Source organism: Dunckerocampus dactyliophorus, chromosome 19 (assembly GCF_027744805.1).
Source record: "Dunckerocampus dactyliophorus isolate RoL2022-P2 chromosome 19, RoL_Ddac_1.1, whole genome shotgun sequence".
Classification (NCBI taxonomy): Eukaryota; Metazoa; Chordata; class Actinopteri; order Syngnathiformes; family Syngnathidae; genus Dunckerocampus; species Dunckerocampus dactyliophorus.
In genome coordinates, this window is record NC_072837.1 from 6,269,021 (window position 1) to 6,290,652 (window position 21,632).

At 40.5% G+C, this 21,632-nt stretch overlaps 2 protein-coding genes across 12 annotated transcripts in view; one reads left to right on the forward strand and one right to left on the reverse strand.

The window, feature by feature from the left end:
* Positions 1-17,986, reverse strand: part of aven (apoptosis, caspase activation inhibitor) — a 74,075-nt gene extending 56,089 nt beyond the window's left edge. For all 10 annotated transcript variants that reach the window (XR_008566932.1, XR_008566936.1, XR_008566934.1 and 7 more), the window contains exons 1-2: positions 17,724-17,986; positions 15,553-15,721 (exon numbers count right to left, since the gene is read on the reverse strand). Coding sequence is in view for 3 of the 10 variants with exons in the window: in XM_054761654.1 (XP_054617629.1) it covers positions 15,553-15,721; positions 17,724-17,918 (364 nt within the window). In the remaining 7 variants the exon portion in view is untranslated. The remainder of the gene's footprint in view (positions 1-15,552; positions 15,722-17,723) is intronic.
* Positions 4,471-21,560, forward strand: chrm5b (cholinergic receptor, muscarinic 5b). Of its 2 annotated transcripts, XM_054761650.1 has the most exons (3): positions 4,471-4,706; positions 4,789-5,251; positions 18,238-21,560. In XM_054761650.1, the coding sequence occupies exon 3, from the start codon at positions 18,298-18,300 to the stop codon at positions 19,819-19,821; it is 1,524 nt and encodes a 507-aa protein (XP_054617625.1). In that variant the 5' UTR covers positions 4,471-4,706; positions 4,789-5,251; positions 18,238-18,297; the 3' UTR covers positions 19,822-21,560. The 2 variants fall into 2 exon arrangements, with proteins under 2 accessions (XP_054617625.1, XP_054617626.1); XM_054761651.1 differs by lacking the exon at positions 4,789-5,251.
* Positions 21,561-21,632: the final 72 nt, after the last annotated feature.

Sequence of the window (21,632 nt, forward strand, 5' to 3'; positions counted from 1 at the left end):
TGTTACTAATTCCGGGCATGAAACTTTCATCCCAGCATGAGGACACATTAACCACACAGCAGGCGGTTATCTTGCTGTGATGATTTGATTTCCTTTCAAACAACCAGCCGTAGACCACAGTCTTTGTTTTTATCCGTCTTCCAATCCGCCACCTTGGCAAAAAAAAAAAAAAAAAGCATCAATTTGCTAATACTCAAGGCACATACTGTGGTTGAGAAATAATCCCCACGTCTTGAGTGATACAGACACCGAGTAGCTGACAGACTGAAAATATACTCAGTGGTACATTCATAAGTACATTTTGGTCATCAGCAGCATATTGACAATGTGTAGGTGGAAGCCTTTGATGTGTGTCATCTACGGAAATTGAGCAGTCACTGTATATCCGTACGGCCTCATTAAACAAATTCCCCCAGGGACACAGTGCGTATAAAACACAGTTTTTGTATTGCATTCCCGAGGAATCAATATTAGGCTACAGCGTAGGAGTCCATAGAAACATGTGCAGTATCATTTTTGTGAAAGAACGGCCATTTCAACACACGCTGTACTTAAGCGGGGATTCATGATCGGGATGGGCTGCCAATCCTCTGTATTTTGAAGTTTGGATAAAATCGGCTTCCACCACGAGATCGGGCTGATCCGTTTGCCGTATAACGTTTGTAACTCTGGGTCACACTCCAACACGGTAATACGGTGCGGTAATACGCCTCAAAGCTGGTTGCCACTCGAAACCCGCCAACCCACGGTGTACCGTGGTGAAGTTAGTTTCACGTTGGATACTCAGCTCCGTAGCTACAGCGATAGTACCCCCTCAGTGTGTCCGGACTGCTGTGTCATGGTGCGGGGAGCTCGCACCAGAAGTGTTTATACTAGGGGCCGTCAATAAATTACTATTGTGTTGAAAAACGTTTGTTAAAAGAAAGTATATTCTATATTTTAAATGACACCACCAATTGATCTATAACCATGTCAAATGATTAGTGCTACCCTAAAAGTATTTTGCATGGCCATTTTTTTTACCCCAATTTTATCTTTTATTGGATGGACTTTTATTGGATCAGGGCCCCAGCTCAAAGAGGTTAGTTACAAAAGCCAAACAATATTGTTAGTCATGCTTTGTAATAAAAAATAAATTCAGCAATACTTTGGTTGCATTATATTTAATGCTTTGAAGAGCTATTTCCATACCCATACTCAATTCCACAAATTCACATTTGTAACAAAAGCTTATTTTAAAAAAACAAACAAAAAAAAGGATCGGATCAGCAAGACTATATATATAAAAAAAAATCGGATCGGACACCAAAAAAATGTGCATCGGCACATCGCTAACATGAAACAGCATACAAATATGGTCATATTTACCATTCTAACATGTCAAACGTCATTAGCACAAGCCAATGAAAAGATGTTTGCAAACTGCACAACAAACCTAAGACGACGACGACGACGACATGTGTGTTCCGGTGCTGTGTCATTTATTTTGCTAATCAATTGACGATTGTGTTGCACCTACAAATAGGACTTCGATACAGGTGTGCGCATATGCAGAGCATATTTGAACAGTGACTTTGGTCATCGATCGGCCCCACACTACTATATCAGTGTTATCTCTCACAGCTAACAATTACGCTACTGTAAAGCTTTTATCGCGGTTGACTGGTTCCAGACCCGATTGCGATAAGTGAATTCCCGCTAAGTAGGATTCAATTTATTAAACGGAATTTTGTAGTCAGAGCATAGAAAACCTGTTTGACTTTCTAAATATGTTTTTACCATTATTACACATGAAACAGCGCCATAGTCACCTTTACACTCATATTACCCAAGATATTAGATATAATCAGAGAAAATAAGCCATTTAGTTGAGTTTTATCTGGAGTACGGCCACAACAGTAGCCCTTGTTATTATGATGATGACTATTATTATTATTATTATTAGTCTGTTATTGTGTAACAACATTAACATTATTGTGTTATTAGTATGCTGTTATTGTGCCTGTTGTGAGATAAATAATTATAAAATAATAAACGCCTGTCGTTGGTGATCACATCTGGTGCGTGTTACGAGTGTCACCTAGCTGCCACTGTACAGTTCATCAACATCTTGTATTGCCTAAAACTGTATTTGTATTTTAGTTCATTTGGAACATTTTTATGTTTGAAAATGGTTAATTTAGGCCAAGAATATGTAACATTAGCTTAAAAAGCATTTGCATTACTAATAATAGACCGTAGCCAACCACGAAACAGCAGTCACTTACAAATACATTTTTGAAAAACCATGATAGAGTAAGGGAGCGATGCTCGAACAGCGATGGAGCAAGGGACTGTATTTAAATGGGAATATTAGGAGAGAAAGATATTAGACATTTTAGTGTTCACTTATTTTCATTTTTTTTATGTATGCTTAACGTGCAAAAAGATTTAAGTTGACTTGTTTTCTCTTTCAAATGTCATGATGCATCTTGGATGTTTGTTTTTCCCCCAGTATGTCGATCACGGCATTGCAGTGTTGTGATACTACAAAAGGCAAAATACTGCTATAATGCTAATGGGCTTCTCTTCATTGAGCATCCATAGTGACAAAAATGGAGTGGAAAACACTCTCAATTTTCCATTGAAAGACAAAACAGGCTTCTTGTTTAATTCAGTGCTGTTTACCTGGTTGAGGGCTTGATGTCATAACATGTTTAGTGGGCGTTGTTGACATGTTGCACAACATGTGACAATTTGTCCAGTTGCATCAACAGCAAGCGGTCCTGCACTGCACTGGAGTGGATGGTTTTGCTTACGCAATCAGCTGCATGCTGAATGCATCTACAAGCAGGAAAGTTACACCACACCCATTCACTGATATCAGTGAATCAGCTTGGATATCTTTGAATGACTGTTATCCTTGACGTGACTCTAGTCTAGGGGTGTCGAGGGCCACATCCTGAAAAATGAAAGGATGCAAGGGCTACTTTGCTGTTTTGTAAACCAACACATGCACATATGCATATGCTAAGAAGTTATAGTGTACATTTCAAGAAAAAACACAATTTCAACTTGAGATATCGGAGAAATTAGCATGCACTTCACTCTTTGCTCTTTTTCCCCATTTTTTGCTGGTGTTTTTAAATTTTCCAAATATTTAAAACTTTCTTGTAAAATCTTCATGAATTTTCTTCTTGTAATATTAAGACTTTATTCCCATATTAGAATTTGTTGTTGTTGTTGTTTTCTCATATAACGACTTAAAAAACAAACATTCATATTTAAACTGTATGCTACTAAATTGACATTATTTTCCTGATATTACAGGGTTTTTTTGTTGTCAGAATGACTTTTTTCTTGTAATATTATGACTTTATTCTCGTAAAATTACAGCTGTTTTTTTTTTCCATTTCTGCTGGGGGGGTTTTATGTTCCATCTAGTATTTCAACTTTATTTTTGTAAATATTCTTCTCATAATCATGACTTTATTCCCATAATATTTTGACTTTATTCTGATAACACAATTTTGAGTGCAACCTAATTTTATTTGTTGTTTTGTATGTTTTTCATAATACGAATAATAATTTTAAAAATGTCTTTAATATTTCAACTTTGTGCTACTAAAATAATTTCTCATATTACGTACTATGTTCCCGTAAAATCACGACTTGCTCTTGTTAGAGTAATACTTTTTCTCTTAAAGGGATAGCTCGGATGTCCGTTGTATGACATCCCCATCAGCAGTCTAGTGCATCAACAGCAACTCACCCCCCACTTGGTCTCCTAAGTCCAGTTGCGGTCGGATTTTGGTGATAAAGTAGTCGCTGTTGTTTCACATGTAAGGAGTTTGTCAAAAACTCCGAACTATCCGTTTAATATTTTGATTTTATTCTTGCAAAATTACTGCTGATTTTTTCATTAAAAAAATATATATATATATATATTAGTTTTCTTCTTGTTGAATTATATTTTTAGAATGGGCTGCGGGCCAATTAAATACAGCTCCCGGTGCCACACTTTGGACACCCCTGCTCTAGTCAATAAAAAAATGTTTCTTTTATTGACATTGCACTTGTGTGCTACCATTCCAAAAATGCTCCCCTGATTTTTAGCTAGGCAAAAAATTCTAAATTATCACATTTTTTTACCGCAGTAAACTGGTTTATGCTACCTCAATATTATACATAATGCCAACATGCCTACCTGGGGGGGGTTATGTAAGGACCAGATAGTGTTCCTGAAAATTATATTGGTGGAGAAGGTTTGCCAGGCAATTTTAATCAATCAACCACCAGTCTCCACTTTGTCTGCTTTTAGTGATTGCCATTCAGTTAAGCACATTTGAGTGGGCAAGCATTTCTCTAATGAACAAATTGTGTACACCAGTATGCTACTGATGCTAAAAGCACACAGTTGTCCCCCGGCGAGAAGACGCCTACATTGACTCCTCCTCAGACTCCTCCCTCATCTGCATCAGCGTACTCCTTCTACTCCACCACCTCATCACCTTTTCCTCTCTCCTCTTCCATGTTGCTCAGTACCCTGGTACAGGATGAGGCTTCCAGCCACATGGGCTTTGCCTCCAATAGTGGAGAATCAGCGTCGTTGATGAGAACAACAGTTCACCCAGCAACCATCCAAAGAATAAAGAAGCCTTGCAAGCGGCAAAAAGTCACAGTAGCAGCCTTGAGGGTCGACGGTGAAGTTGCTCAGGCTTTGGCGGGTGAGTGAAACAAGATTTTCTAAGTTTCCATCATCTTCTCTGAAGACACTGAGCTGATTTCATCTTTTTCGGGTCTGATCAGCACCGACAATGAGAGGAGCAGTTCCCCGTCGAATTGTAGAATAAAAGGTTTGAACAGTACCAACGTGGCCCCTAGGCTACAGAAAACAGCTGTTGCATCTTGTCCCTGGACCGCTCGGCACGTTACAGCACAATGACATTAAAGCTCCTTAGCAACTGATGAGGACGTGCAACGTCGGGATGACCAGCCTGTATTTGACAAGTGTGTTTTTCACCTCGTTGGAGAGACGAGCGGGGAGGTCAGCGAGAGGGATCAGGGGAGGGGGCCAAAGAGCCGGCGAGGGAAGGTGTGAAGCGAACGCTCAGAGAGGGAATCAAAGCGCTACAGTGGGAACGGCATAAAGCCGCAGGGAGTCGGAAACTCAGCCAGACTGAAGAAAAAAAAAAAGTCAACGGTATCAAAGAACTGGCCAAACGCCCGTTTACTGAAGGAGGATTGTCTTTTGCAGACAAAGCCACAAGGGGTGAGTATGTATTCTGTTTGAAGTAGATATTATGGCAGAAAATGTAAACATATACGCATTTGCCACCCTTTTAGGTGTCTGCTGAAATTATATTTGAAATTCGTACACTCTAAAATAGTCATTGTTGGATGAGTATCGCCGGAGTTACACAATTAAAATAATATAGCGAGTATTGAGTAGTATAGCTCAGGCTCACAGTTGGATTGTACATTTCCTACAGTTGTTTTACATTTGAGTTTGTTTTTTGGTTTTTAAAACATGCCATTACTGATCATTAACATTGGGTGTGTTTCAATGGGTACAAGAATACGTGTAGCAATGTCGTGTGTGTGTGTGTGTGTGTGTGTGTGTGTGTGTGTGTGTGTGTGCGCCTTCTGGAGTGGGAGGTGTGAGAAGTGAGACGATTAAATTTTAAGTATCATTAAAAACACGGGGGCGACCACATGCCTGGAATGCTAGTACTTCTACATTTGTGGGAGGGAAGAAGTTTTAAAAAGAATTTGGAACTGTAAGAAATAAGTGACTGAATAAGACATTTTTTAGAATAGAAGACTAGAAAGTACGGTTGTGCAGCATCAAAGCGGATATGAACTTATTGACAAACCTTCATTTTTCAATGCTAATAAATAAATAGTGATTTTGCATGTCTGGTATTCTAGTTTGGTTTTTAATGTATGAGAAAGTTGTAGTTTAGGTCTCGTATGCTTTAAAAAATGAAATAAATTGTGTCTCACAATGCATTAAAAATTAGGGATGTCTGATATTAGCTTTTTTGCCGATAACATCCAACTCTCAATTTCCGATTCCGATATCAACCGATACAGATACCGATATGTGTAACGTCACATGTCTCCTGTCATGGAATTAACACATTGTAGTGACCCACAATATTGTTTTAGACATGTTAGACATTTCTCTTGGAGATGAATCGTTGGTGCTCTCTGCGGCACACTGACGCACGTGGTTTCAACATACAGTATCAAGTCCAGTTCCAACTGCGAAGAACAACACAGGACGGGACGAAGTATTTCCACGTATTGGCGCCGCTGGATGCCTCGATGACGGCAAGTGCGGGAGCCCATAGGCCTATATATGAAGCAGTTCTTTATTATCGTTTTTAATTATAGGGAAAAACCTGATACCGATCAACCAATATTACATTTTTATGCCAATAATCGGGCAGACAATATCGGTGGGACGATATTATCGGACATCCCTATTAAAAATAAATATATCATATTATATAATTTATTAATATTAGGGGTGTCACAAGACGATGCACGAGATCGGATCTTGAGAACGAGACAAATTAGATATTAGCATTATTAAAAAATTAAAAAATATATATAACAATATATTGAAATCTACTAATTTCACTTCTACTACATTACACTCTTCTGCACTCCGTGTATATGCTACTGGCCCCGCCTCCACCCACCGAGACAAAGAGACAGTATGAGTGACAAAAGAGCTCACTCCGTTCATGCTCTTGTTCTATGGGACAAACGCCCCAAGGTGCTGAAAGCAGTGCACTCTCACATAGTGGACTCTCTTCCTGCCTGTTTGGCGGCAAGAGACGAGGAAAACGGACACACATGCATGTGGTACTCAGACCGGCAAAATTATTGAGTTCATTTTCATTTATTGTGTAATTAATTCATTTGTTTTTTTATCGTCCCAAGCCTTGTGCTCACAAGACATTTTCTTTCTGCGTGAGAAATCTTAATACTACATACATTAAAGCTGAAGACTATATGACATTTCCTCTGTATAGTTAAATGCTAAGTAGAGGAAAGAATGCTGAACCATTGGTAGGAAGTGCTTCAAGATGACCACGTGTAGACTGTTCCGTAGGATGGTAACTGTCAAGTGTCTATGATCAAAGCTGCTGTTTTTAGCCTCACGCCTTCTTCCACCAGCTTCACCATCACCATCATCAGCAAAAGCAGGAACACTGAAGTGCTTGGAATGCTTTCTTTCCTGTACGTGCTCCGACAGGGCAGTACATCGCCGTCCCGTCAAGTATCCATAACAACAGCGGAACATATAAATTAATGCGTGATTGCGGCCATTCGTCTCAGTTAGGGAAAGTATCTATTTAGGTGAATCGCTGGTGCGTTAATGTGATTTCCTTTTGTCTCATTATGATTGAGCCTTGATAGGTGCCCATTAGAGGCCTGGGTAAACCACGGCTGCGGGGGAGTAGGATTGATCCCCGTGCTAATGTGAACAGATAGATGACCGCATTAGGATGTAAATAACTAGCCCAGTCAATCCCCCCAGTCATACAGACGTGACACACACCTAGAACGAGGGGATGGCACCATGTGTGCTTTCCCCATGGCAACAGCGCCATCAACCCCCAACAATGACAAGGACTGAGACCTGACGAAGTAAAAAACGTCTCCGGGTTACAAAACAGTCGACAGCAATTAACTCCTCCAGGCGTCACGGAGAATGATGCGTTTTAATTTAACAACCGCAGTTCAGGACTGCAAAGTTTCTTCAGGTAATAGCAGCCTTTCTGCAAAAAATATCTAAGTATACATAAGAATATTTCAAGTTCCAACATCGCTTCCTTGATAATAGCCTTGAGACGCAATGAAAATGCTTTACAACGTGGCTTTACAGCTTGCGGAGGTGAAAGCAGTGTAAACCACAACACAATGATAAGTGCATGGGGCGTTTGGGTCAGTAGCGGGTGCCGCATAATAACCATCCATGAGGCAACAAAAACAAAAGTCAACAACCTTCGATGCAAATCATGTTCAGAAAACTTTCCTTTCCATGTCCCAGAGTACTGATGCTTTTTTACAAATAGTGCATCTGCAGATTTGGTATTAAACGTTATATCTTGATGCATAAATAATTAAATACATACAACTCTTAAAAGGAAGGGAATGTGGCAGCAAATTTGTTTAGGTTTCAAACAGTGGAACACGCTGCAATATGGGGTTACATAAAGGGAAGTTATATAACCGCCTTGAACATTTTAGGATGAATGTACTGTATGAAGTGTATGGACGGCAGTGTTATCACAGTGCAAAGTAAAGTCATATACAAGTGAACATTGTGTTCCACATTTTCAAGTGACAACCATACAGTACTGCATCCTGCAACAAGCAGTGATGGAAGGTCTTTACTAAATGAGCTAATCAGCTTCTTATTGCTGGAGTTTGACAAAAAAAACAATCCACTTGCAGTTTTATGATGCTAACCACTGCTCCTTATCATTTGCCCACCAAACCCTACATAAAGTCCATGAGTTAGTCTCGTAAAATTCCCAGCTGCTCAGTCGCTTTTTTTTTAACATTTAAAACGTGTCATATAAGCTGCTAATTAGCGTGAATTCTGTGTGACTCTTGGTACCCGGCCAACGTTTGACTTGTTCCATGTCGACGTGCTCACTGAAGTCTGTACAAAGTTTATTTGGGGACAGGAGGAGAGCTCGGAGTCGACGTATTGCTAACAGGAGTCGAGTTGAACTTGTCAGTTCTTATTAATGAGGAGAGTAATTGATAGATTAAGTGACTAGAGATGAAAGCAGCAGAAACATCCAGTAGCTACAAGTGTTGGAAGCGAGGTCCAAGTAAGAAAAGACTTGAGAAGGGGGACAAAAAAAAATAAGTGACTTTGGGAATTACAGTGAAAGCCTGGCTAGCGTCATTAATCCATTCCAGGACATCCGACTCTAACCAAAACATACTCTAACCAAAATCATTTTCCCCATAAGAAATACGATATTTAATCCATTCCAGACAGTTAGGTTTTAGTTTTGCTGGACGATAAAGGTCCCAGAAATTATAGCCCATGAACAGTGTTATTGTCAACATTATTTTGACACAATTTAAATTCATGTAATGATAATATATGGCATTGTAAGGTCACCGTACACCGTATCAAAAACAACTTTCATTTCTCAGAAGTATTTAACATCGGAAGTGGAATGTGAACAGCTTTTACATTAAATCAAGTAAACAAACAACATAATAAATTAAACAAAAAAAAACAAAATAAAATGGACTCTCAGTCTCTTTCAGCAAAACTTGCACTTATAGTATTTCCGCTGTATAAGCCGCTACTTTTTTTTTTTTTTTTAACTTTGAATCCTGCGGCTTACACAGCGGTGCGGCTAATTATTGGCCATGTTCTAATCTGGTGACATTTCCTATTCTGTGCCGCTCGTGAGTCAGTGAGGAAACGGGAGCTCTTTCTTTGGCAAGAGCCAATCACGAGCTGTACGTGAACTCACCACGAGCTTGTCAACCCATTGCAAAGCATTTCAAATTTCATTTAGCTGCCTCTGGCCACCAGAGGGAGCCAGAGGAACCGGAGGCCGTAGGCTCCCGCCTGGGACGGCATACTTCCTGCAGTGGCTACGGTCTCATCAATGTATTGTAATGGCGGCTTTAAATGGCTTTACACTCGTATTACCAATATAGCAGACATAAGAGTAAATAAGCCATTTAGGACGTAAATAAATATATATACTATATATAATATATATAATGTGTGTGTCACAGCAAATGTGTGCGCTCGTGAACCTTAATGGCGGGCGGACGGATGTGTAGAGAACAGGAAGTGATGTTGGAGGTTCAGAGAGTTTTAGTTTGTCATGATTTATGGCCCCAACAGTAGTCCGTGTTGTTATGATTATTATGTTATTATTATCGTGCTTGTTGTGAGGTTATTTCAACCTTTTCTGGCGATCATGTCTGGCCCTTGTCTCGCCAAACACCGACACCTAGTGGCCAACGTAGAATACTATATTCACAATTAGAATGCTTCTTCTGCCTTGTATTTGTATTTTAGTCTATTTCGTAAGTTCATTTAGCCATTTTATGCTTGAAAATGCTTAATTTAGGCCAAGAATAAGTCAAATTTGTTAAATTATAATTAAAAAAAAAAAATAATAGGCCACAAATGAATTTAAAAAGTACATTTTGGTCCGTCAACATGAGACTCGCTCGTGAACTAGTTACAGAGAAAGAATACACTTTGTGCAGCTCACGCACAGCTACACAACACACAACTGTCGCGACCATGATTAAAGATCGTATCGTATCGTAACGTCTCTACTGTATTGCAACAATCTCTTGATAGCAAAAACAAAACAGGTTACTGTAGGCCGAACCACGCCAGCATCAGCAAACTCAACTGCCCTGTGCGCCTGCACAGTCCGGATCTTTTTTTTTTTTTGTTCTCATAATTTTTATTACGGTCATTCCATTCTTTTATCATGTTTTTATGACTGTATTTTATTGTTCGTCATGTCTTCTGTCTACAGTGCGAGTGACTTAAGTGTTAATTTAGGTATGAGTTTAAAAAAATTACACTCACAACGCATCACGGGAAAGGAACACGTTCGTAGCCTAAAACGCCTAAACTGAAAGAAAAACCATCAGTCATGACTTGGAGTGAATGAGAAAGTCAAAAGGAAAAGCTGAGTAGCACAACCAGTCAGATGGCTTTGTAGAGCATGCACCCGGTGACTATAAGTGACTCTGCAGTTGATTAAATAGAGGCGTTAAAATTGCCTGTACTGTTCCCAAATTCAATAAGATTGGAGGTACAGTAGGCCGTATCCTGGAACAATGTGTTGACCTTTGAGCTTCTATTGAATTAGAAGACCTCCAGGGTTTGAATGGCACTGATTAGGCGGAGGATGTTTTTCTGTGGCACATGATAAAAGTTGTTTGCGTAAAGCATAAAGCATCAGCCACTCAGGACCATTAGGGACGGATTTAATCAATTCTGTGTCAAAGCACGGTCCTTGAACCTCCTAAAATATGCTTTTTCAACGTTTGTACATCCAAATATAAAGGCCTCTCCTGCAGTCAGGGAAACAGCACAGTGTTTCCACTTGATTGAAATGAAATATGCCTATAATCTTGCTCATGCCTACCGCCTCCACAGCACTGTAGGTAAAGCTGCACTGTCGACCTGAGCGTCCTGGGAATTTGTATCTGAAAAGCACTGCGAGATACATGGCAAAGGTTGCAAAACACTGCTCAGGGCCATTTGTAGCCGGAAACACGTGAGATGTGCACATAAATAAATAAAAGTCGCAAGTCCAAGTCACGGGATCTGGAAGATCTGGAAGTCCTGGGTTCGAATCTCCGTTGGGCATCTCTGTGTGGAGTTCACATGTTCTGCCTGTGCATGCGTGGGTTTTCTCCGGGTACAGTGTTACCTCGTTTATCGTGGGGTACAGGTTCCCAAAATAGCCCGAAATAAGTGAAATCTGCAAAGTAGCCAACTTTATTAGTTTAGTTATTATGTATGTTTTAGGTCTGTAAAATCCACTTTATACACTTTTCTCAGACAGGCATTAACATTTTCCTCACATTTTAAACACTGCCAAGGTTCAAATTTCATTTGAATTTTGATGATCAATCTGTTAGGTTGGACGCAATAAATTAAGTGACTCACGCTTATTCACTCCTCCGTTCTCCATGCTGGCGCCGTTCGGCTGTGGCGTTTTTGTATCCTTGTTAAAACATATTGCTTATTGCTCCTGCCGTCGTCCTCCTCCTCCTCGTCCTCGTCCTACTCCTTGAACCGAAGGTTCATTTAGCTGCTGCTGCTTCTTCTTCTATTGTTTATTAGCGGTTAGCAAGCAGCTCACACAGTTAGCTAGTTTGCTAACCACGGCATGAAAGAGATTGATTGACAGTGGTCTACAGCCAGTCAGGATGCACAACACAATGGGCGGGTTCTCCCTTAGCCAATAAGGACTGTTGTGGCTCTATATTTACCCGGTTATTGTCTACTGTGGGTTCCTAATATGCTCGTACAGGCACGTAAACACACTAAGACAGGTGGGGCTGCACACGTCGTCAACACCCTCTACTGGTAGCACTTGTAAATACAATAATAGACACATACAACAGAGCACCAATAGATCGCTCTAATACAAGGACGCAAAACACAATGCGCATTCATACACTGTGGGGAAAAAAAAATGCAAAATTGCACTTAAAAAAAATCTGCGAAACAAAGGTGAACTGTGATGTAGCGAGGGAACACAGTACTCCAGGTCCCTCCCACATTCCAAAAACATGCATGTTGTCCATAGGTCTGAATGCGACTGAATGATTGATTGTCGCCCGAAGTCAGCTGCAATAGGATCCAGCATATCCCCACAAACCTAGTGAGGATAAGTGGCATAGAAGATGGATGGATGGATGGATGGATCGATGGGGGGGCAAAGGCATTTGGTGGGTTATTTGTGTTCTATATGGAAATGATTTTGATGCTGGATTCCTGATTTCATGGCTACCTTAATTGGCTAGAAAAACAATGCCTCCCACATACAATTAAGTATCCTCTGGAGAGCAGCAGCCTCTTGTTGTACGGCATGACTAATCTGACAATGTGGGCAAAATAGCAGAGACAAGAGATACCGAGTCCAACTACTCACACGAGCACTTTTGCCATGTGCGCTACAAGAGAAAGGCAGAGATTGACGCACCATTCTAACACTCAACTGCAAGAATAACGGGAAAGAATACAAATGGTTTAAAAATGACATCATGACCGAGTAGGGCAGCCACAAGCTCTCGTGTTACAAGAACTTGCAAGATGAAAACGTGACTAGATTTCTCGTTCAGGAAAAAACTGTCTCATGGGGCGATAAATTAATTACGCAATCAATAAAAATGAACTACATCATTTTACAGGCCATGTGCATGTGTGTCTGTTTTCCTCGGTTCACTCTGTGCGTTGGTTTCAGCACCTTGGCACGTGTGCGCCATAGAACAGCAGCATGAACGGAGTGAGCCCTTTTGTCAGTCATACAGTCTCTTTGTCTTGGTGGGTGGAGGCGGGACCGGTAGCATACACACACAGTGCAGAAGAGTGTAACGTCGTAGAAATTATATTAGTAGATTGCAATTAGGGATGTCCCGATCCACATTTTTAGGCTTACGATCTGATCTGCTTTTTTTTTTTCTTTTTTTAAATAGTCTTGCCGATCTGATGCTCTTTTTTTTTTTTATAAGCTTTTGTTACAAACATGGATTTGTGGAATTTAATAAGGTTATTAATATAGCTCTTCAAAGCATTAAAAATAATGCACCTAAAGTATTGCTGAATGTACTTTTTTATTACACAGCATGACCAACAATCTTGTTTGGCTTTTGTAACAAACCTCTGTGAGCCCTTAATTCAATAAAACATCCAATAAAAGTCCATACAAGAAAAGATCAAATTGGAAAAAATGGGCGTGCAAAATACTTTTAGGGTAGGACTAATCATTTGACATGCTTATACTAGATCAATTTGTGGGGTGATTTACAATATATGAAATTTTTTCACAAACACTCTTCAGCACTTCGCCTGCGAGCTCCCCGCACCATGACGCAGCAGACACAGCAGTGAGTGTAATGATGATTGTAGCTGCTGATGAAGTTTACAGTACAGTTCAAGCGAGCAAGTATACAGCTCGAACCGTCCACTCTTGAAAGTTAAGTTTGTGACAGACTGGAATGAAACAGCGTCTGCGTGGCTCTTCCGTCCTTTCCTCTCCTCCCTCCACTCATCTCTGTGTTTGCTAGTCTTCAATAAAAGGTAAAAGTCATGCTAAATGTTCATGTATCCATTGAATTTGTCATTTCTATGTATTTTGCACTGTTTTCTGCATGTTAAACTATAATTATTCATAAATTACTCATAAAATGTCTTAATATTTTGTGTGTCTGGAACGGGTTGATTGGATTTCACTATTTCTTACGAGAAATATTTATTCGGTGTTTGGAACTTTTCCGACCTTTTGGAAGTGATAATTCATGACGAAAACTGAGGCTCCACTGTATTTCATTGGTGACAAATTTTCTCTTTGACTGATATTGCAAATCTCCACAGAAGGTGCAAAAGCGCCATTGACGGCAACAATTTGTTATCCTATTGTTCTTTATTTTTAATACCTTTGCAAAAATTAAAAAGAAAAATTGTGTTGTCATCATGGGGTAGAAGTTTGAGGTAAAAAATGTATTTAAAACATTTTGGAATATTGGCCCACCAATATTAAACGTATGGACTATAGGGCTTACTGCATAGGGTAGCTCCTGTTTGACTGGTAATAACAAAATATAGTTGATGTTTATATGTTATGGTGGATCTCAGCCTCAATACATCGTCTAAGTTCTGCTTAGCTACGAACAGCTGGGCTTAGATGACACAGAAAACAACTTTGGACACAAATAGTCATGCAAATGAGTGGCAACTTGCCCTGAAAATCTAATTGAGGTTTCAGGTCATCAAACTCTTCACTGTCATCGGGCAGCACAAATGGGGTTACACATTCTTAATGCGTTTAATAAAGACTCTGGTACTCTTTGGAAGGTGAAAGGGTGTCCCAAAAAAAAATCCCAACTTACCTGGTTTGTACTATAATTGATCAACCTTAGGCAAGCTACTTCCAAAATGTATAATATTTTCTATTACTTCTATTACTTTAAGTCTTTTTTAAATCAGCCGTTTAATTGGAATGTGTTGCGCTGCTTTTTAGACAATTTCACCAAAACAACTGCCAAATACTGATTTACATATAGCATTTAACTTCAATGCACCAGTGGTCCTTCACAAAACAACGTCTAAGCTACATTATAAATGATACTAACCTTGAAAGGCATACTTTCCAATTAACTTTTGTATTTCTTAAAGAAATCATTTCTTTACTATTGACATTTTTTTAAAAGTCAGTAGCCAAAAAAAAAATAATAATAAAAAAATAATAAAAAAAAACCTTTAGCCTCCCTTAAGTCACTAACTAAAAAAAAAACTCAAAAAATAACGAGCGTGGCTCTAACAAGACGGAAATGAGACCGCCATGCATTCCTTTTTGGTTTTTTTGAGACAAAATTACGAATAGAAACGCTCAAGCGATAACAGGAGGAAAAAAGTGTTGAGACTTGAGACAGAAATGAACAAACAAAAATAAATAAGTACAGTGCAGACATCTGACAGCAGTGTCCAGACAAGGCAATTAAAAAGGTCCCTTAAGACAACAGACATTTCCTTTCCACTAATTGGGATACTAAGGCAACCTCGGACCAGTGCAGTCAGACTCGGTGGAATATTTGACACAGAGGGAATTTCCATGCTTTTAATCTGGAAAAAGCTATTATTAAAAAGTACATGTGCAAGTAAAAAAACTTCTTTTAATCAAGTGCTGTGTCCTCAGTAGTGAACTGTGCTTTGTGTATTTTGCTCATTAGTGGTTTAGACAGTAAATTAATAAAACGCTGACGTAAACTGACCTGCCTTCGTAAAACAAACTTGTAAAGACCAGACCGTACCTGCAGACGCCAGAAGGACGTGGTAGTCGGTGCCTCTTTGAGTGGGCATGTCGTCACCTGCTTCCTGCTTCTCAGAGTCCTCATAACGGCCCCAGTTGGATTCCAGTGTCCTCCTGGAGAAAACTGTCCTGTGATCCTCCTCATGAAAGTCGTCCTCTTCATCTTGGTCCTGACAGAAAGAAAATGCGCACAGTGAGAAACTGTGTGTTACTTCAAAATACATACAGTATAGACATAAAGTGTCCTAAGACGTTCATATTAGTGCATGTATTGTTGTGTAAACTAACTCTTCTACTGCAAAACCGCTGCACACAAAAGGGTGACAATGAGGCAAAACATGCACCCCTGCTGTGTTGTCTGTGCTTTTATTTGTTTCTGATAAATACGCCACATGGCGGCGCTGTTATTGCACTTCAAAGTTTGACTCATCAGTCGGATTGGCTTGAAATTTCTCACACAGCTCTGCAAACCAACCAGGGTAACCGTAAGGTGTTTAGCCGAATCACCACAGGATTTGGTACGCATCTTTAGGGGACTGAGTAAAAACTTATTGCCCATAAGTCATCGACCATTAATCACCATAATGATTAGGGATGTCACAAGATCTTGCAAGATTAAAATGTGACAAGATTTCTCGTTTAAAAAACAAACAAAAAAAAAACCTGTCCCTTGGTCACTAGGCCTGAGACAATCATAAATTAATTAATTAATCACACAATAAATGAAAATGAACTTGATCATTTTGCTAAATACATTGCCATGTGCATGCGTGTCTGTTTTCCTCGTCTCTCGCTGCCAAACAGGCAGGAATGGGGGTTCAATCTGTGCATTGGTTTCAGCACCTTGGCGTGTTTGTTCGATAGAACGGAGTGAGCCCTTTTGTCAGTGACACAGTCTCTTTGTCTCAGTGGGTGGAGGCGGGGCCGCAAGCATACACACAGAGTGCAGAAGAGTGTAACGTAGTAGAAATTAAATTAGTAGATTGCAAAATACTGTCATATATTTTTGTATATTTTTTCCATTGTACTTTTCTTAAAAATAACATTAACATCTTGTGTATCGTCTCGTCTTGTGACACACCTACTAATGATTATTATTAAACTGTGAGGATATTTATATTACGTGTCACATTTTTAGCACAACCCATAAGGAGAGCGACCCCACAGGGGAGTCCAACGTGCGACCCGGGGGGCATTTGCAGCCCATAGGCTGTTTTGGCCCTCGGTGGAAAGTTGGTACAAAGAGTGTATTTTGTAGTGATCATTACCCCACGCTCCAAGGCATTGCCAACTGTGTGATGTTGGATAGTTTCCTCACATTTTCCTCAAGTTTTCTTCATGATCACAAAGTCAACATGTTTTCCCGAAATATAATAAAAGACCACCAGCTTGTAAGAGACCCGCTAAAGGGGATTTTTGTGATTGCAATCAAGGAGTCCATAGGTTATGTTCCAAAGGGGATTTCTTTGATTGCAATCACAGGGCCCCTATTGTTTTGCTGCTAATTCTGTCCTTGCAACAACAGGAGAATTAGATGACAGAATCTGCCTGTGGAAATGAAGTAGAACCCTCTAGTGTCATTTTCAAGACAAACATGGCCCAATGATGCACTTCAAGTGCTTTGTACTCAAATGTGTACATAATTGAAGTATTTGATCGTGATGAAAATGCTTATTTCAAACTACACGGTCTGACAGGAACTTTGGCATGAAATACATAACGCATATGTCATTACTTATTTATCTGGCAACTACTGTTTTGACATTTAAACACATGCATAACCTAATAGAAAAGCTGTATCGTTTGTCTTTACGAAGCTAATAAAGTTTCAGCTACAAATTCAATCGTATTTGCATTGGTTTGTAACTGCAGTGTATAAACATAACACGTGGTGTTTGTAATAAGTTGTTTGCCTAGTCAGTCAGGTCATCATAAAAAACTTCATTAGATTGTAAATGATGCACAGCTGTGAAAGATTAGATAAGCAGTGACTTAAATAGCTTCAAAACATGGTCTGCCATTCCACTAACATGAGCGGCATATACGCCGAATGGGACAGAAGGTGTCATCCTCATTTGTCATTTATTTTTAGAAACTTGGTACATTACTGTAAAGTTGGTATGACTAAATAACGTAGATTCGAATGGCAGTTTGGCGGAGCACGGTAATTACCGTGTGTCGGAACGCCGTTGCATGTGTGTTCCCTCCCCGTCCACGGCCGCGGTGGTGGTCTTTTTTGCCCCGGCCGCGGTGTTGGCCTCCTCTGCCTCGGCCTCTGCGTTCACTACCGAAATGATCACTGTCGTTTCCACCATGGCCTCCTCTTTTCCAGCTGCCTCCTCTGCCTCTACTCGGCCTGCCTTCCATTACTATTCACTTGTCGAGCGGGCAGCTTTACGTGTGGCACCAAAAGTTTAGGGCGCAATGGGTGTTACATTAAACCGTGTCCGGCGAAACACGAAACATAATATTAAACACTTCCGGTTAATTTGTTCACACGCTCATAAGTGACAAATTATAAAACGTACTTTGCGAGCACTAAATATATAAGAGATATATTTTAATGACATATGTGGGAATAATTAATATAACATTAATATTCATTTAATAAACACAGAATGTCCTACTACGTCACATACAGTTTTTATGCCATTCTGTCTCAATATTGTTTTCCTTCTTTTTACAGGACAACAGGAGACGGCCCTAGTCATCTGTCAACAACAACCTGAACAAAAAGCACACCATCATGGATGTAGATCCCTCGAACGGCACTTTTGACAACAGTACGCACATCTCCTCTGCTCCCCACAGCCTTTGGGAGGTCATTACCATAGCAACTGTCTCTGCCATTGTCAGTGTGATAACTATTGTCGGTAATGTTTTGGTCATGGTGTCCTTCAAAGTAAACAGCCAACTGAAGACGGTGAACAACTATTACCTGCTGAGTTTGGCCTTTGCAGACCTCATCATAGGAGTGTTGTCTATGAACTTGTACACCACGTATATTCTGATGGGCTACTGGTCCTTAGGAAGCCTTGCATGTGATCTCTGGCTCGCAGTGGATTATGTAGCCAGCAATGCTTCCGTTATGAATTTACTTGTGATCAGCTTTGACAGATACTTCTCCATCACAAGGCCGCTGACTTACAGAGCTAAGAGGACTCCAAAGAGGGCGGCCATCATGATAGGCCTCGCATGGTTGGTCTCGTTTGTCCTCTGGGCACCACCCATTCTTTGCTGGAAGTACATCGTGGGAGAAGAGAAGGAATCGGTGGACGAATGCCAGATTCAGTTTTTAACAGAGCCGGTGATAACATTCGGGACTGCCATTGCTGCTTTCTACATCCCCGTCTCTGTCATGACGATTCTTTACTGCAGGATCTACAAGGAAACCCAAAGACGCACAAAGGATCTGGCAGAGCTGCAAGGACTCGCGACTGATCATGTCCAAGAGGGAGCTAAACCGCAGAAAACTATTATTCACTCTTGTTTCAATTTCACCAGAGAGAGGAGAGACAGGAGCCAGGCCTCCTGGTCCTCGTCGAACCAAAGCAATGCCACGAAAACCACCACAAGATCGGACGAAGCGTGGGTCAAAGCCGACCAGATCACATCCTTCAACAGCTACTCCTCATCCGACGAGGAGGAGCCTCACGCTTCCATTGAGACCCCGCAGGGATCGTTGAGAGAGAAAAGTCAATCTGATAAGAATGGCCAAGTGACTGACTACACAGAAGATCAGTATTCGTATTCAACGCCTTCAAAAAAGAGCAGTAAAAAATGCATTTCTTACAAGTTCACGCCTGCTCCAAAGGCTGAAAAAGGAAGCCCTGCTAGGGCTTCTCCTCGCCTTCCAGAAACCGAGGAGAAAAACGCCTCCCCTTCCTCCTCCACTGCCTCCAAACCCATGGACCCGGTCCTGAAGAACCAGATCACCAAGAGGAAGAGAATGGTTCTGGTGAAGGAGAAAAAGGCGGCACAGACCCTCAGCGCCATCCTCCTGGCATTCATCCTCACGTGGACGCCGTACAACATCATGGTGCTCATCTCCACGTTCTGTGCCAAGTGCATCCCGACGTCCCTGTGGCACCTGGGCTACTGGCTGTGCTACGTCAACAGCACTGTCAACCCCATGTGCTACGCCCTGTGCAACAAGACCTTCCAAAAGACCTTCCGCATGCTTCTGCTGTGCCAGTGGAGGAGGAGGAGAGGCGAGGACAAGCTGTACTGGTGTGGACAGAACCCAAACGCTAACAATAAAATGACTTGATGGATCATGTGAGCCATGGAAAGGGGCTGGAGCCTAGCCCAGCTGATTGGTGGACACCCAATACTGGTTGCCAGTCGGTTACGGGGCGCTCATTAATGGGGCATTGAGTGGGACTCAATCCCACACTAGTTCTACAAAAGTCAGCTATGTGGACCACTACACTACCAGTTCACATTAGCTACTTTTGTTGACACGTTGATGTTACTGATGTAGTTTGTGATCAGCATGAAGTGCTGCATGTGATTTATTTTTTGTGACATACATGTTGGTCGGTGCAAAATGAAGTTTAAGTTATGGTACTAAACATGGTGGCTGGAAGGTGCCGCTAGAAGACAGTGGCAGTATTTTACTCATACAGCGGTGGATGAGGAATTTATTTACCAAACTTCAGAAAGTGTTTGTAAAAAATATATTATAATCATGTTTTAATATAAACACTACACCACAAATGATGCTATTTCCATCCATCTTCTACGCCGCTTATCCTCATTGGAGTCGCGGGGGTGTGCTGGAGCCTATCCCAGCTGACTCGGGGCGAGAGGCGGGGTACACCCTGGACCACGCCAGCCTGTCGCAGGGCACATATAGACAAACAATCATTCACACTCACATTCATACCTATGGACAACCTAACATGCATGTTTATGGAATGTGAGAGGAAACCCACGCACGCACGGGGAGAACATGTAAACTCCAAATAGAGATGCCCTAGCGGAGATTCAAACCCAGGTCTTCCCGATTTCCTGACTGTGTGGCCAACATGCTACCCACTCGGCCGCCGTCCGACAAATAATGCTACTTAATAAAGAATATAGAGTGCATTATAATATGTATTAAAATGGATATATAAAAATGATGTATTTTTTTTTGTGGATATTATTCCCCCATTTTGAATAGATTCACGCAAATATCATCCTAACACATGACACATGGGGGAGGGCACTACCTGTGGAAATACGGTACTTTTTATTTTTATTTTTACATTTTATTAAGTTAATGTAATGAAAAAGAATCTAATGTGATGTTTGAATGTAATTGACATCTGATGTATTAAAAAAAGAAATCAAATCCATATATTTATTGTGCCATTTGACACAAATTCTAGAATCATATTAAAATGTGTGGCAAGCTCACCTGCACTGTAAATATATACATAGAAGGATTTATTTAGGTTTATGAGTTTGTACATTTACTTAGTGTTTATCAATGGTTGCAGTTGACGTTTTGTTCCAAGGGCTAACTGTTGCTCTGTATTACTTTTACAGTTTCAATGTGATATTCATATTACAGTACAGAAAAACAAAAGGTGTTGAGATCTATCCTAGGCTCCATTTCAGCATAATGACACCTGTTATGACTCTCTGATGGATGTCTGATGCTGTGTATATAAAAGTTGCACTATGTCATGTGATGATGTCACGTCAAACTCTGTGCCTTCTGTTCGGCTCAGAGGTGAAACACTTTTCTTGTGACTGAATCTGTGGTAATTGTCTGTGCAGTTATATTAAAGTGGGTCTGTATGTGTTAATATGACATAATAGTGAAATACAAACACAATAGCTGGATTACAATTTTGTCCACTTTAACATTGACTCTGGCCTGATTTGTACAGTTTAGGTCCTGTTTGTGCCATTTTGCTATGTAAGTCCTAATTAGGCCTGTCGCGATAAAACAATTTGCTGTTCGATAATTGTGCTATTATCGGCGATAATCGATCTTATCGATAACATTTTTGAGACCATTTTTTCCATTGTCATGGGAGGTGTAATTCACATTTGAACCACTAGATGGTACTATCGTTCGATTAATCA